Genomic DNA, 15,759 nt, shown 5'->3' with positions numbered 1-15,759 from the left:
ATGCGGCTGCTAGACTTTTGACAAGAACAAGAAAGTTTGATCATATTACGCCTATACTGGCTCACCTGCACTGGCTTCCTGTGCACTTAAGATGTGACTTTAAGGTTTTACTACTTACGTATAAAATACTACACGGTCTAGCTCCGTCCTATCTTGTCGATTGCATTGTACCATATGTCCCGGCAAGAAATCTGCGTTCAAAGAACTCCGGCTTATTAGTGATTCCCAGAGCCCAAAAAAAGTCTGCGGGCTATAGAGCGTTTTCTATTGGGGCTCCAGTACTATGGAATGCCCTCCCGGTAACAATTAGAGATGCTACCTCAGTAGAAGCATTTAAGTCCCATCTTAAAACTCATTTGTATACTCTAGCCTTTAAATAGCCCCCCTGTTAGACCAGTTGATCTGCCGTTTCTTTTCTTTTCTCCTCTGCTCCCCTTTTCCTTGAGGGGGGGGGGGGCACAGGTCCGGTGGCCATGGATGAAGTGCTGGCTGTCCAGAGTCGGGACCCGGGGTGGACCGCTCGCCTGTGCATCGGCTGGGAACATCTCTGCGCTGCTGACCCGTCTCCACTCGGGATGGTGTCCTGCTGGCCCCACTATGGACTGGACTCTTACTATTATGTTGGATCCACTATGGACTGGACTCTCACAATATTATGTCAGACCCACTCGACATCCATTGCTTTCGGTCTCCCCTAGAGGGGGCAGGTTACCCACATATGCGGTCCTCTCCAAGGTTTCTCATAGTCATTCACATCGACGTCCCACTGGGGTGAGTTTTTCCTTGCCCGTATGTGGGCTTTGTACCGAGGATGTCGTTGTGGCTTGTGCAGCCCTTTGAGACACTTGTGATTTAGGGCTATATAAATAAAGATTGATTGATTGATTGATTAACTTCCCGTGGTAAATTTCCGGAAAGTTTCCCGAAATGTACCGGAAACTTTCCATCCCTTTGCAAACCCAGTGACATCCCAAACTTTTTTCCACTCCTTTGCTCATCAGTTTCACAGCCACAAGTTCCTGAATTTGCACACACGTTGCACAGGCAATTAATTAAAAAAAATTAAATTCCGATTATTATATTTTCATAATCGTGAGAAGCCATAATCGAAATTGAAATGAAAATGTGATTGTCGAGCTGCGTGCTGTCATACCTGTAATATTCCTGGGAGCCGTCAGCATCGCAGAAATGGCAGAAGTAATGGTCCTTTCTCAAGTGTTTGAGCAGCTCATCGTTGTCCAGGTAACGGTCGTCACAGAACTTGCATAGCGGGTGTCCTCGGTGACTGGTGTCGTCGGGGTCTCCGTGCGCTCGGTGGCGCGCAAGTTCCTTGCGGTTGTACCACTTCCGCTCGTGGGAAAAGATCTAGGGGTTGAATTTCATTCATCACTACGAGCTGCAAGTTTCTTACTCCAAAAGTTTATTGTGCTTCAACTCTAGTTAGTTTGGTATCTTTCTTTTTTTCTTTCTTTCGTTTATTTGGAACATGAACACACTTACATCATAATACATCACACAATTTCATATCATTTCATTTTACATCATGCCCGAAAAGGAGTAGGAAGAAGCCAAGCTTATTTAATCCTACCCCTTTCCCACTTCAAGCGTTTACAAATATATAGACTCATTTACTGACCTTTTTATATAATAAAATAACATCTATGAATTAGTATACAAGTTTTGTAATATGTAATTAATTAATTAATTCAGTCATTATTAACATACTGAGATGAAGAATATCTTATTTTCAATAAGGTTGAAAGTATTTCTCATAATTCTTCTTTTTTGTACTCTGTAAGCACTATTATTTTGAACAACCTCTTAAACTGGATCATATCAGTACAATTTTTCACTTCTTTACTTAATCCATTCCATCATTTAATTCCACATACTGATATGCTAAAAGTTCTAAGTGTTGTACGTGCATATAAATGTTTTAAATTATTTTTTCCTCTAAGGTTATATTTCTCCTCTTTAGTTGAGAAGAATTGTTGTACATTCTTTGGTAGCAGGTTATAGTTTGCTTTGCACATCATTTTAGCTGTATGCAATTTTACCAAATCACCAAACTTTAATATTTCTGACTTAATAAATAAAGGGTTTGTGTGTTCTCTATATCCAACATGATGTATTATTCTAACTGATCTTTTTTGTAACACGGTTAGCGAATGTAGCACACATTTGTAGTTATTTCCCCATATTTCTGCACAATAACGCAGATATGGTAACACTAGCGAGCAGTAGAGAATATGTAGTGATTTTTGGCCCAGGACATATTTTGCTTTATTCATTATTGAAATGTTTTTTGCCACCTTATGTTGTATGTTTTGTATATGAGATTTCCAGTTCATTTAATCATCTATTAATACTCCCAAAAATCTAGTTTCTTTTACCCTTTCTATGTCTACTCCGTCTATTTGTATTTGTGTATGATGCTCTTTTCTACTATTACCAAATAGCATTATTTTAGTTTTACTGAGATTCAAAGATAGTCTGTTTTTGTCAAACCATCCTTTTAATTTGTTCATTTCTTCTGTTATTATTTGTATTATCTTCTGTGTGCTCTCTCCTGAACAGAAAGCAGTTGTGTCGTCTGCAAATAAAACCAACTTTAAGTCCTTCGTAACCTTACAAATGTCGTTTATATAAAGATTGAACAATCTTGGTCCCGGTATTGACCCCTGGGGTACACCACAGGATATATCTAGCTGTGTTGACATATTTTCACCCATCTTTACATATTGCTTCCTGTTGGTTAAATAACTTCTTACCCAATTCAATACCAAACCTCTGATGCCATATTGTTCTAATTTTCGTATTAAAATATCATGATTAATTGTGTCAAATGCTTTGAATACTGCGGCCGCACATTCTTTACCATCTATTGCATTGGTCATTTCCTCTGTTATTTTGGTTAGTGCTATTGATGTTGAGATATTTGCTCGGAATCCATATTGGTTCTCCACAAGCGTCCCACTTTTGTTAATAAATAAATCTAATCGACTATTGAATAATTTGTCCAAGATTTTGGAGAATTGTGGAAGTAATGAAACTGGTGTGTAGTTAGTAAACTGGTGTACGTCTCCATTCTTATAAATTGATACGACTTTTGCAATTTTCATTATATCAGGGAATTTACCGGTTAAAAATGATACATTGGTGATATATGTCAGAGGTTCTGAAATGTCTTGTATAACCTTTTTTATCGTTACCATATCTATTCCATGACAGTCGGTTGAGGTCTTGGATTTACAATTTTTTACAATTTTGATTATTTCTTCTTTTGTTACACTTTTAAGAAACATGGAATTGGGATTTTTTCATGCATTCCAATTAAAACTGAATATACAAGTTAGCAAGTGACATCATCACCGTCATTGTTTACTGAAGCAGAGATGCTGACTGTGCGTTATGATAAACGCTCTGCTTTTTAATCCATAGACTTATCACATTTAATGTTTTATTATCTATAGCAGGGGTGTCAAAAGGGTGGACCGGAGGCCATTTGCGGCCCACAGCTAATGTTTTAAAGGCCCGCGGCACATTCTAAAAATATTATTAAAATAAACCAAAAAATAAAAAGTGGAATAAAAAAGGCGCACAGGTGAAATGTCATTTATAAAAAGTTGCAATGTTGACAAATAAAACAAAGCTGTTTTTTTTCTTTCTTTAAAACGGTCATTGATCAAAATATAATATTGAATCAAAATCAATGTTTTTATGAATTATTGATATTTTTATGAATTATTGATCTATTACTTCACATCAAATATTACACTTTGAAAAAATATTTTGTGTGTGCCATAAAAACAAAAACAGAAAAACAACATAAAAAAAATAGAATTGACGGACAGATCTGAAGTTGATGAATGTTTATAACTGAATAAATGTGCATATATATAAAACTGTGTTTTCTTTTCTATGATTTTTTTAATGAATGAAGTAACGTTTATGACAACCTTTTTCCAAAACACAATATTAAATTGTGAGATATAACAGGATAATGCATACATTTAGCATTTGTTTTCAAAACGCTTACAAAAGAGTGGGACCCCAAAAATTTACTGTGGGACCCCGTTTTTATGACTTGATGGGGTCCCTGGGACACCATTTTGAAAATTCCCAGCGCCAACACCGAGTCATCATCAGATTTCTGAAGTAAATAAGTCTGTTCAATGGAGATATCATTTACAGTAATATTTATGCATAACCTCCTCCAACCTCCGAGGACAAAGCTCCGTTTCTGCTCCGCCGCTCCCAGTCTGTGGAACGCTCTCCCTGACCACCTGAGGGCACCACAGACTGTGGATGCTTTTAAAAAAAGACTTAAAAACCCTTCTTTTTAAAAAAGCCTTTTCTTTTTTTAGATATATGTGTGCTAGTTCTAGCTATTAGGCTGTTCTAGTTTTTATTTTTTTACTATTTATTTTACTTGATGGGGGCAGCTATTTGTGGTGCTAGCGTTGTTTTTGTTTTGTTTTTAAATGCACTGTTGCACTTTGAGGTTGTTTGCTCCATTTAAAGTGCTTTTACAAATACAATCTATTATTATTATACCATACCTGCCAACTTTTGAAATCAGAAAAACCTAGTAGCCAGGGTCCAAGGGCCGCAGGCCCCGGTAGGTCCAGGACAAAGTCCTGGTGGAGGGTTCAGGGCTTCGCCCCCCCCGACGCAAAATGATTATTAGCATTCAGACAGGTTAAAATGTTGCTAAAACCATCACTTTTCTATCAGTCACAGTGACTTTTCAAAACAAAAATATTACAGCAAAAATCATATGGGTTGATTGACATGTTTATTCTGTAAGCTAACTTCAATAGTTTGAAATTATTTTGACAGTTAATGCCAGTTATCCTGTCAACCTTTCACAAGACTTCAATTTGTTCATTGAAAGTATAAACACTTTTTACAGTAAACAAATGGTAAAACAGTACTAAACAATTCCATTAAAAAAAAAATTGGTGTCATTATTAACTTTCTGTCCAAGCTTGTATAATCTACTGCCTTGTTCAATTGTAAAAAATATTCTGTGCCTAAAATTCACATTTCTCTCACAATTATCATACTGTAAACATGGTAAGCTAACTTCATTAAAATTAATAGTCCTGTCAATAGCATGGAATTACAATTCAAATGTAGTTTTTTTTGTAAGCCTTTCAAAAGAATTCAAAATATGAAAAATTAACGAAAATTAATTTAAGCCATCAGACACTTGAAAAGTGGCACATCACATCTCTAATGTAATCATTTGAACTTTTCAACAGAAATAGCACTGCAAAAATATTAAGGACATACTTCTGTATTTTGGTAGTTATGCTGTCAACATTTAACAAGATTTCTTCAACTTGGACTTGAAAGCATAAATAGTATAAACACTTTTAACAGTACGTCGTGCTGTGAAATACAGCCGACAGGATTGCGCACCAAACACGAAGCAAGGCCAAAGCGCATGCATGGTGCAGGAGAACAAAGGACTTCTTTCATTTAAGGTTTGTGATAAACCATCAAACTCATTCGTTAAAAGGACTCTATAGTAATATAAAGCGAATTTTTCTGGACATTATCATGCAAGAAAAGTTTATTTTTGGGACCGCGATCACCGCGTAATGATTTTTAAAGGTTGCATTACAAACATTTAACTGTCCCATGTGATCAGCCAGTGCGATTGGAAATCCATGCTCAATTATTGCCTCCGTAAATAAAACTTCGGCATTTATCACATCCAAAGAATCTGTTTGGGCGACGAAAAACGTTGAAAGTTTTCCACTTGTATCGCTAGCAACGGCATTAGACTTGTGTTTTTTTGTCCCAACGTGGTCTTTTACATCGCTAATTCCTCCGTGTCCGATCGAAAAATCTTGTCTGCACAAGGTGCAATTCGCGTAGTTTTCACCCTTTTTTTTTTTTTAATTAATGAAAAACCGTATTTTTTATCACTGCAACCGTAACCCGGAATAGGTTGATGAAAACCGTACGAATTACGGGAAAACCGGAGTAGTTGGCAGGTATGTTATACGGTTTACAATATTAAGACTGTAAAGGGGAACCCAATGCCTTCATGTATACATGCAGCATATTTCCAGAAGGAAATGTTTATCATGTGAAATATATGAGCAAAAACAACCTTTAGATGCTTGGTGCAGAGCTTGCAGCAGAAGAGTTCATGCTGCTTCCTCATGTGTTGCTCCAGCTCCACAAACTTAGAGAAGATCTTAGCATCTGAACAGCAGGGACACTGTGGCAACAGCAATTGCCTGATGGAGCACACAAAAACAAAGATGAATGCAGCGTATATTCAACAGATGTCCTCTGATAAAAAATGGAATCTTGGTAATAGTATTCAACTAAAGCAGAATACAGACAGACTTTGTTAGTACTGAGAGCACGCAGTATCTAGGAAATCAACTACTGGCCAATTGCCCCAAAACTAAAAACACAAAGCAAATGCAATGGGTAGTTGGTGCAAAAATAGACTGCAATCACAATATGCTATACAAAAACAAATGCAAAAAAAATAACAAAATACACACAAACCACCGCAAGAACTGCATGAGATGAAATGCTGGCGAGTGCACACAAAAAAATAATAGAAGTGAGCTACCAAAAAAGCCAGACCTGAGGGAGAGTGTCGTAATGTAAAGATCTATAAAACTTGGCCATAACAAACAAATACAGTATTATAGTGCAACCTGTGTAGGCTGGCTGGCAAACTTTCTATTTCTTTTGTGCAGTTGCAGCATTTATTTCATGCAGTTGTTTTTGTGGTTTATGTTATTTAAAGTATTGGTATTTCGTCTTGCAGTGTTCATGTTAGGGATGTCCCGATCCAGGTTTTTGCACTTCCGATCCGATACCGATATTGTTTTTGCATTTCCGATCCGATACCGATACTGGCCTATCCGAGCATGTATTAAAGTTTAAAGTTATTTAGCCTACTTAGTTGTCAGAATCATGTTGAAAAGGGTTTTAGTACTCTTGATAACAACTAGCCAGCTGAATTAGGGGAGTTTGAATAATACACAATGGTTGGTAACAAGAAACTGACCTGTTTATTCAAGGATAAACACAAAATATGTCACGTTTTTCTTGGGAATGAATTATTCTTCCTTCATTTGTTACCAAATTCGCACCTTCTTTCTCTCGTATTACCACTCGCACCACAGCTAACGTTACCATGCCGCTACCTCCCTGCTCCGCAAGGGCGTATGACGTTGCACGCGCGACAGTATGTGACGTAGGTGCGCTTGGTCTATGTCTCTGTGAAAGGAGAGACAAGAAAGAGTGACTAGTAATGCCCGCAGCTAAAAGCAACTGTGTGAGAACGTATACTCCAATACTCACGATATAGTCATTTTCTATATCCATAGCCAATGAGATCACGAGTTGTTGTCAGTAAGGCCTTCTAGATGGCCTAAGGCAGATATATATAGTGATGTTATGAGCTAGGTAACATAAGAACTCCATTACCCAGCATGCCACAGTAGTGAAGAGCATGCGCAGTAGCTGCCTTTAGCCATGCTGGCAGCGGGATGTTTTTGATGAGCACCTTGTGGAGTAAACTTTAAGAAGTCAGCCAACACGCCTCGTCTGCATATTTTATGATTAGACAAGACAACACGTATATTTGCAAGGCCATTTTCAAGAAGGATATTTAAAGAGAAACTACATCTTGTGAGACGTTGTCGGCCAACACCGGAAGCTGGAATGGGTTCTACAAATTGCGATATTTTATTTCTTTATTTTTTCACGTTTAATGTTTTTTGCAATTTTAATTTTGACAGTACCACATAAGATATGTTTTAATTGATGATGCGGGTTTATTGATTTTTAAATGCGCCAGAAAATAACCCGTTTTGTACACTGTTGATGTGATTCAATGGTCAGTAGTGTGTAAATATGTTCCTGTATAGTATTTATCCAGCACTGATCATGTGGAGACAAATTATGGTAATTTGAAAAGGTACCGTATTTTTTGGAGTATAAATCGCTCCGTAGTATAAGTCGCACCGGCCGAAAATGCATAATAAAGAAGGAAAAAAACATATACCGGTAAGTAGCACTGGAGTATAAGTCGCATTTTTTGGGGGAAATGTATTTGATAAAAGCCAACACCAAGAATAGACATTTGAAAGGCAATTTAAAATAAATAAAGAATAGTGAACAACAGGCTGAATAAGTGTACGTTATATGAGGCATAAATAACCAACTGGTATGTTAACGTAACATATTATGGTAAGAGTCATTCAAATAACTATAACATATAGAACATGCTATACGTTTACCAAACAATCTGTCACTCCTAATCGCTAAATCCCATGAAATCTTATACGTCTAGTCCAGGGGTCGGCAACCCAAAATGTTGAAAGAGCCATATTGGACCAAAAATACAAAAACAAATCTGTCTGGAGCCGCAAAAAATTAAAAGCCATATTACATACAGATAGTGTGTCATGAGATATAAATTGAATTAAGAGGACTTAAAGGAAACTAAATGAGCTCAAATATAGCTACAAATGAGGCATAATGATGCAATATGTACATATAGTTAGCCTAAATAGCATGTTAGCATCGATTAGCTTGCAGTGACCAAATATGTCTGATTAGCACTCCACACAAGTTAATAACATCAACAAAACTCACCTTTCATGCACAACCTTAAAAGTTTGGTGGACAAAATGAGACGGAAAAAGAAGTGGCATAAAACACATCCTAGAACGTCGGAAAAAGTTATACACGTAAACTAACTACGGTGAGTTCAAGGACCGCCAAAATTAGTAGGACAAAACGGTGCTCACCAAATACTCGAATCAGTGAAGCATGTTTAATATAAACAGTGTGCTTTATAACAATTAGGGAGGTTTGTGTCATGTTTGTCCTCCTACAGAAACCATATTAAAACAAAAAATAGATTTTGTTCCCCTCATCTTTTTCCATTTTTCATACATTTTTGAAAAAGCTCCAGAGAGCCACTAGGGCGGCGCTAAAGAGCCACATGCGGCTCTAGAGCCGCGGGTTGCCGACCCCTGGTCTAGTCTCTTATGTGAATGAGATAAATAATATTATTTGATATTTTACGCTAATGTGTTCATCATTTCACACATAAGTCGCTCCTGAGTATAAGTCGCACCCCCGGCCAAACTATGAAAAAAACTGCCACTTATAGTCCAAAAAATACGGTACTTATTGAAGTCGGACATCACTGAAGGCCTAAGTGGGAAATGCACGGCCTGCCACTGATTTTTATGTATAGAATATAAAAATCGTAAATCAGAGAGAAAAATCTTTAATTTGGGTTTTTTTCCCCCCTCAAAATCGTGCAGCCATAGGCAGAACTACAATGGAATACAACTGACCTGTACTGAGCATGGATATTCTCATCGGCAAAATAAATGTCATGTAGTTTGTCACAGGGGAAGCGGTGGTGAGGCAGAGAAGAAAAGGCCTCCACGGTCTTTGCAAACACCACCTGAGAACACAATGGAGGTCAATATTTGCAACGTGCACTCATCAATGTTCATTTTGTCATCATAACATGTTTGGGATGAAAACACACATATATAAAATGTGTTCAAAAGTAATATTCCCTGAGAAAGTTAAAATAAAACTATATTCTTAGTATCAAAAATAAAACAATAATAACAGTTTTCATGATATCAAACAAAGAGTGGATTAGGTAGTGCCTTTAATACTACATTTGAAATGTGCAACTTGATATTCAGAACCAATATGGCTGACAGGAACCCGGCACACAAGTGCTACCACTGTGAACAAGAACTTGGAACTCTTACGTTCTACAGAGACTATAGTGGGTGCAAGTGCAAGCTATCCAAGTAGCATGTGCTTGCATGACTTGAATAACTTTGCACGACTACTTTCGCGGGGTAACTAATGAAAGGTTAATTGTAAGGCTGAAACGACGCGTCGACGTAGTCGACGTCATCGGTTACGTAAATACGTCGACGCCGTTTTTGTGCGTCGGCGCGTCGCATATTTACGTCACACTACTGTCATGGCGGAGCGCAAAGCAGACGATGCGAGCGAGGGGAAAAAAGCACGCCAAAAGTCGTCAAAAGTGTGGGAGTATTTCAATAAACGGCCTAATAATGTTGTTGTATGCACACTGTGTCGAGCGGAAATGGCCTATCATAGCAGCACAACGGCTATGAACGAACATTTGAAAAGAAAACCCCCGACAGCGTTCTTGCCATCACCATCAACAAGTCAATCGTCCGCGTGCGTATACGTTGTCATTATTACACAAAAACATGAATGTGTCATTTGTATCTGCGTTGTAAATTCATAAACTAAAGCACCGTTTCGCTCTGAGAGGCGCGTTTGGCGTGCCTGTTCAGTGTTTACAAAGACGCGCTCCTCTTTAACGCTGTGGAGAGGCGGCGGCGGCGAGCGAGCGGCGAGGCGGGGCGCGCCGGGAGCGACGCCGCAAACGTGCCCAGGTGCGCGATCCGCGCAGTTGGAAGAGAAAGGACTTTGTGTAAAATTAAAAGATTGTAAACCTGGCAAAGCCGTCTGGCGTTCAGTCTGTCGGTCCTGAAAGAACCCCACGGCACAAGACGTGTCACAAACGCTAACGTTAATTAGTTGTGCAAATACCTTTTACAACATTAACAGTTACATATACTATGTACAAACCAACAATTAACTTTCACTTTAATCATACTATCATTGTTGTGTTATTAAGCAAAATAAGCAATACTTTTACTTTTGTTGAAATGTTTACACTGTACACTTTTTTGTATTGGATGTTTAGCTTTATTTTTGCACATTTTAGCAAATAAGCAATACTTTTACTTTTGTTGAAATGTTTACACTTGTTACAGAATATTTACGTTTTGCACTTTTTTGTATTGGATGTTTATCTTTATTTTTGCACATTTTAAAGCAAAATAAGCAATACTTCTACTTTTGAAATGCTTATACTATTCCAGAATATTAAGATTTGCACTGGATGTTTACTTTTTATATTTGCACATTAAAAAGCAAATAAGCTACTTTTAATTTTGTTAAATGTTAAAAGTTTTAAATGTTTACATTGTTACAGAATATTTTGTCATGTTGTTGTCAATGTTGACTGACTAGTGGCCATACTTTTTTTTTTGTAAATAAAAGCCATGCCTTTTGAAAAAACTGGCCTACATTTATTTTTTCCTCTTCATTTTAAATTTAAAAAAAAAATCGGTAAAAGGAAAAATAATCTATAGATTAATCGAAAAATAATCTATAGATTAACCGATTAATCGAAAAAATAATCTATAGATTAATCGATAGAAAAATAATCATTAGCTGCAGCCCTAAACTCAAGCGTATTTCAATCTATCAATCAATCGTTTACTTACCATGAACTGATTAACGTGGACCCCGACTTAAACAAGTTGAAAAACTTATTCAGGTGTTACCATTTAGTGGTCAATTGTACGGAATATGTACTGTACTGTGCAATCTACTAATAAAAGTTTCCATCAATTAATCAAACTTATATAGCCCTGAATCACGAGTGTCTGATCTCGACTACTGAAGTAAGTGAAGTGAAGTGAATTATATTTATATAGCACTTTTCTCAAGTGACTCAAAGCGCTTTACATTGTGAAGCCCAATATCTAAGTTATATTTTTAAAGCAGTGTGGGTGGCACTGGGAGCAGGTGGGTAAAGTGTCTTGCCCAAGGACACAACGACAGTGACTAGGATGGCGGAGGCGGGGATCGAGCCTGCAGCCCTGGAGTTGCTGGCGCGGCCGCTCTACCAACCGAGCTATACCGCCCCAGGAAAACTTGACCAGATTTTTAACCATATTTAAGTGAACAAATAGTTTGCATTAGGGCTGCAACAACTAATCGATTAAATCGATTATGAAAATAGTTGGCGATTAATTTAGTCATCGATTCGTTGGATCTATGCTATGCACATGCGCAGAGGCAATTTTTTTATATATATTTTTTATAAACCTTTAATTATAAACTGCAACATTTACAAACAGCTGAGAAACAATAATCAAAATAAGTATGGTGCTAGTATGCGGTTTTTTTCCAATAAAATACTGGAAAGGATAGAAATATAGTTTGTCTCTTTTACCCAATCATTAATCGATTAATCGAAGTAATAATCGACAGATTAATCGATTATCAAAGTAGTTGTTAGTTGCAGCCCTAGTTTATATAATTATTTAAATTTATATTCTGGCCACTTTATATATAATTTGTTGACACAAAAGTATATTTAGGGGGTTTATCAACATAATTCTATGTTATTACCATCTTTTTAAGTCGAAAACTGATTTAAGATTACCGTTTTTAAAAAGCTGGTTCCAACCAAATACTTGCAATAGTTTGTTTTTAGTGCATGTAAACAGTCTAATCGTACCGTATTTTTCGGACTATAAGTGGCAGTTTTTTTCATAGTTTGGCCGGGGGTGCGACTTATACTCAGGAGCGACTTATGTGTGAAATGATGAACACATTAGTGCAAAATATCAAATAATATTATTGATCTCATTCACGTAAGAGACTAGACGTATAAGATTTCATGGGATTTAGCGATTAGGAGTGACAGATTGTTTGGTAAACATATATGTAACCCATATTTAAAATACGCTAACCCATATTTAAAATACGCATTGAAAATATGCATATAGTGCGAAGACTTTTATTGTGGAGGGTTACTTCCTGCCGCGCACTTCCTTTTAAGGAAGTGCTGCTCTCTTTACCACCCCCTCCCATCTGCTGTAGCTGCGGTGCTGTGAGACACGCTTGAGAAGAAACTTGCAAAATCTTCTCATTCTCACACTTTCCAAACTTCTTAATTAGGTGAGTCTTTTGCCATGCCACAGTCAACGGAATTCCACACTCACAACCATGTGTCATGTCGCCAATATTATTTTAGTATTTGTTTTAGCATAGGCGCTAACCGCTGCCATTCTTCCATAGAGCCGGCATGTTCGATTATCGGGGCGTGCATGGTATGTAGTTTTGCCTCGATTACTCAGGTAATTATGTTTTATTTTCTTTTGATCATCTAGCCGATTTATAGGCAACAGTTTAGTTTAGCAAAGTGGCAAAGGGCTTTAAACTGCTAATATGCTTTTGCCACTTTGTGGATGCGAATCAGATGGAACGCAGGTGCGTGTATTTAGGTTGTTGCGCAACACTTTAATTTAACTTTGCTTGATTATCAACTTTGAATGTTTGGACAAGTACTTGAATTTGAATTATGATACATTGAGTTTCTAATAATGAGTATTATTATGAAACTAGGTTATATAAGTGCACTTGAGGGTTGCAGGTTTGATCCCTGCTTCTGCCATCCTAGTCACTGCCGTCGTGTCCTTGGGCAAGACACTTTACCCACCTGCTCCCAGTGCCACCCACATTGGTTTAAATGTAACTTAGATATTTGCTTTCACTATGTAAAGCGCTTTGAGTCACTAGAGAAAAAGCGCTATATAAATATAATTCACTTCACTTCACTTGTAATTTAATTTGTAATTGAACTTGTAATTGAATTTGTAATTGATCTATGATTGAGTATTATCACTTTCGATAAGAAATCATGATCTGTATTATTAGAAATGTATTATGAATGTTCATTTTAATTGGACTCATGATTGTATATTAATCAACATGGTTAATTATGTAATATCAATTGGTTTATTAGTACAACAAATTAGTCATTCGGGACAAATGAATGCTTACATTATGCTTTCAAGTACATATATAATGTACTTTGCTAGTGAAGAGGTAACTAGGTTACTCACTTTGTTTTTTTGGACTTTTAGGTCAGGTTTTTTTTACGGGAAGGAATACCCGTTGACCCAAACAACCTGAGCTTCCTATCCACCTTCAAACTCAACTCAACAAATGGCGAGCTAAACACCTACGCGGTAGGACAAGCATTTTTTCTCCTCCGCCGCGAACCTTTTGGATTACTTTTGTTTTTGAACTGAACTTTTGGACTGACGCAAAAGCGTTTGCGTACCTTTTGAACTGAACTGTGAACTGGTTCCACGAAGGCAGCAGAACTGCATCTTGTATTTTTGTTTTGGGCATTTTGTTTATTGTTTTCCTATTGTGTCATCTGTGTCATTTATATTCGTGTGTTAATACATTTAATGTAGTCGAAACCAAGATAACTAGTTGTCGTCATCTTTCATACCTCAGGCTCCTAGACGAACCATCTTCTGTTACACGATTTATACTTTTAACCCGCCTAGCCCATGTAAGCGTTACATATAGCATGTTCTATATGTCATAGTTATTTGAATGACTCTTACCATAATATGTTACGTTAACATACCAGTTGGTTATTTATGCCTCATATAACGTACACTTATTCAGCCTGTTGTTCACTATTCTTTATTTATTTTAAATTGCCTTTCAAATGTCTATTCTTGCTGTTGGCTTTTATCAAATAAATCCCCCCCAAAAATGCGACTTATACTCCAGTGCAACTTATATGTTTTTTCCCCTCTTTATTATGCATTTTCGGTCGGTGCGACTTATACTCCAATGCGATTTATACTCCGAACAATACGGTATATATTTATACCATGAATTGATTAACATGGACCCCGACTTAAACAAGTTGAAAAACTTATTGGGGAGTTACCATTCAGTGGTCAATTGTATGCAGAGGTGGGCAGTAACGCGCTACATTTACTCCGCTACATCTACTTGAGTAACTTTTGGGATAAATTGTACTTCTAAGAGTAGTTTTAATGCAACATACTTTTACTTTTACTTGAGTATATTTATAGAGAAGAAACGCTACTTTTACTCCGCTACTTTTATCTACATTCAGCTCGCTACTCGCTACTAATGTTTATCCATCTGTTAATGCACGCTTTGTTTGTTTTGGTTTGTCAGACAGACGAATATGGAAGCTGGACAAATAAGATACCAAAAACCAACCACTTTCATGTGGTATTAGACAGAAAGGAGGAACTTTTTTTCTCCTCCATTTGAAAACGTGGACGTTATCATCACTACTGTCTGATTACAATCAACGCAAGTCATCAGAATCAGGTAATACACCAACTTATATTCTTGTCTTCATGAAAGAAAGGAATCTATATGTGTTAAACATGCATGTATATTCATTAAAACACCTTTAACATGTAAACAAAAACGGCAAAATAAATAAATATAAATTATATACTGTATATATCAATGTATGTATATATATATATATATATATATATATATATATATATGTGTGTGTATATATATATATATATATATATATATATATATATATATGTATGTGTGGGGAAAAAAATCACAAGACTATTTCATCTCTACAGTCCTGTTTCATGAGGGGGGGTACCCTCAATCATCAGGAGATTTTAATGGGAGCATTCGCATACCATGGTTTATATAGGGCACAGAGTGGGTGGGTACAGGCTGGTGTAGGGGCGTGGTGATTGGCTCATGTGTTACCTAGGAGGTGTTTCCGTCTATGGCGGCATGCTGTTACAATTTCGCTGCGCTTGTTGAGGGATGACAGGTCTGGACGGTAAATAATAAACTGTTTCTCTTTCAAGCATAGGTTGCATCTTTTATTACCAACAGGCCTGTAGAGATGAAATAGTCTTGTGATTTTTTTCCCACACATACATATATTGCGCTCTACTACGGTATCAAGCACTATTTTTTGGATAACCTTATTAAGACATATATATATATATATATATATATATATATATATATAATGTGTGTGTATATATATATATACATTATGTATATATA

At 36.8% G+C, this 15,759-nt stretch overlaps 1 protein-coding gene across 1 annotated transcript in view; it reads right to left on the bottom strand.

The window, feature by feature from the left end:
* znf598 (zinc finger protein 598) overlaps positions 1 to 15,759 on the bottom strand; it is a 47,297-nt gene that overhangs the window by 30,226 nt on the left and 1,312 nt on the right. The window contains exons 2-4 of the mRNA XM_061982091.1: positions 9,357 to 9,469; positions 6,128 to 6,257; positions 1,154 to 1,365 (exon numbers count right to left, since the gene is read on the bottom strand). Coding sequence (XP_061838075.1) covers positions 1,154 to 1,365; positions 6,128 to 6,257; positions 9,357 to 9,469 — 455 coding nt within the window. The remainder of the gene's footprint in view (positions 1 to 1,153; positions 1,366 to 6,127; positions 6,258 to 9,356; positions 9,470 to 15,759) is intronic.

The sequence above is a fragment of the Nerophis lumbriciformis genome, linkage group LG24 (genome assembly GCF_033978685.3).
Source record: "Nerophis lumbriciformis linkage group LG24, RoL_Nlum_v2.1, whole genome shotgun sequence".
Classification (NCBI taxonomy): Eukaryota; Metazoa; Chordata; class Actinopteri; order Syngnathiformes; family Syngnathidae; genus Nerophis; species Nerophis lumbriciformis.
This window is presented reverse-complemented; position numbering and strand designations above follow the sequence as displayed.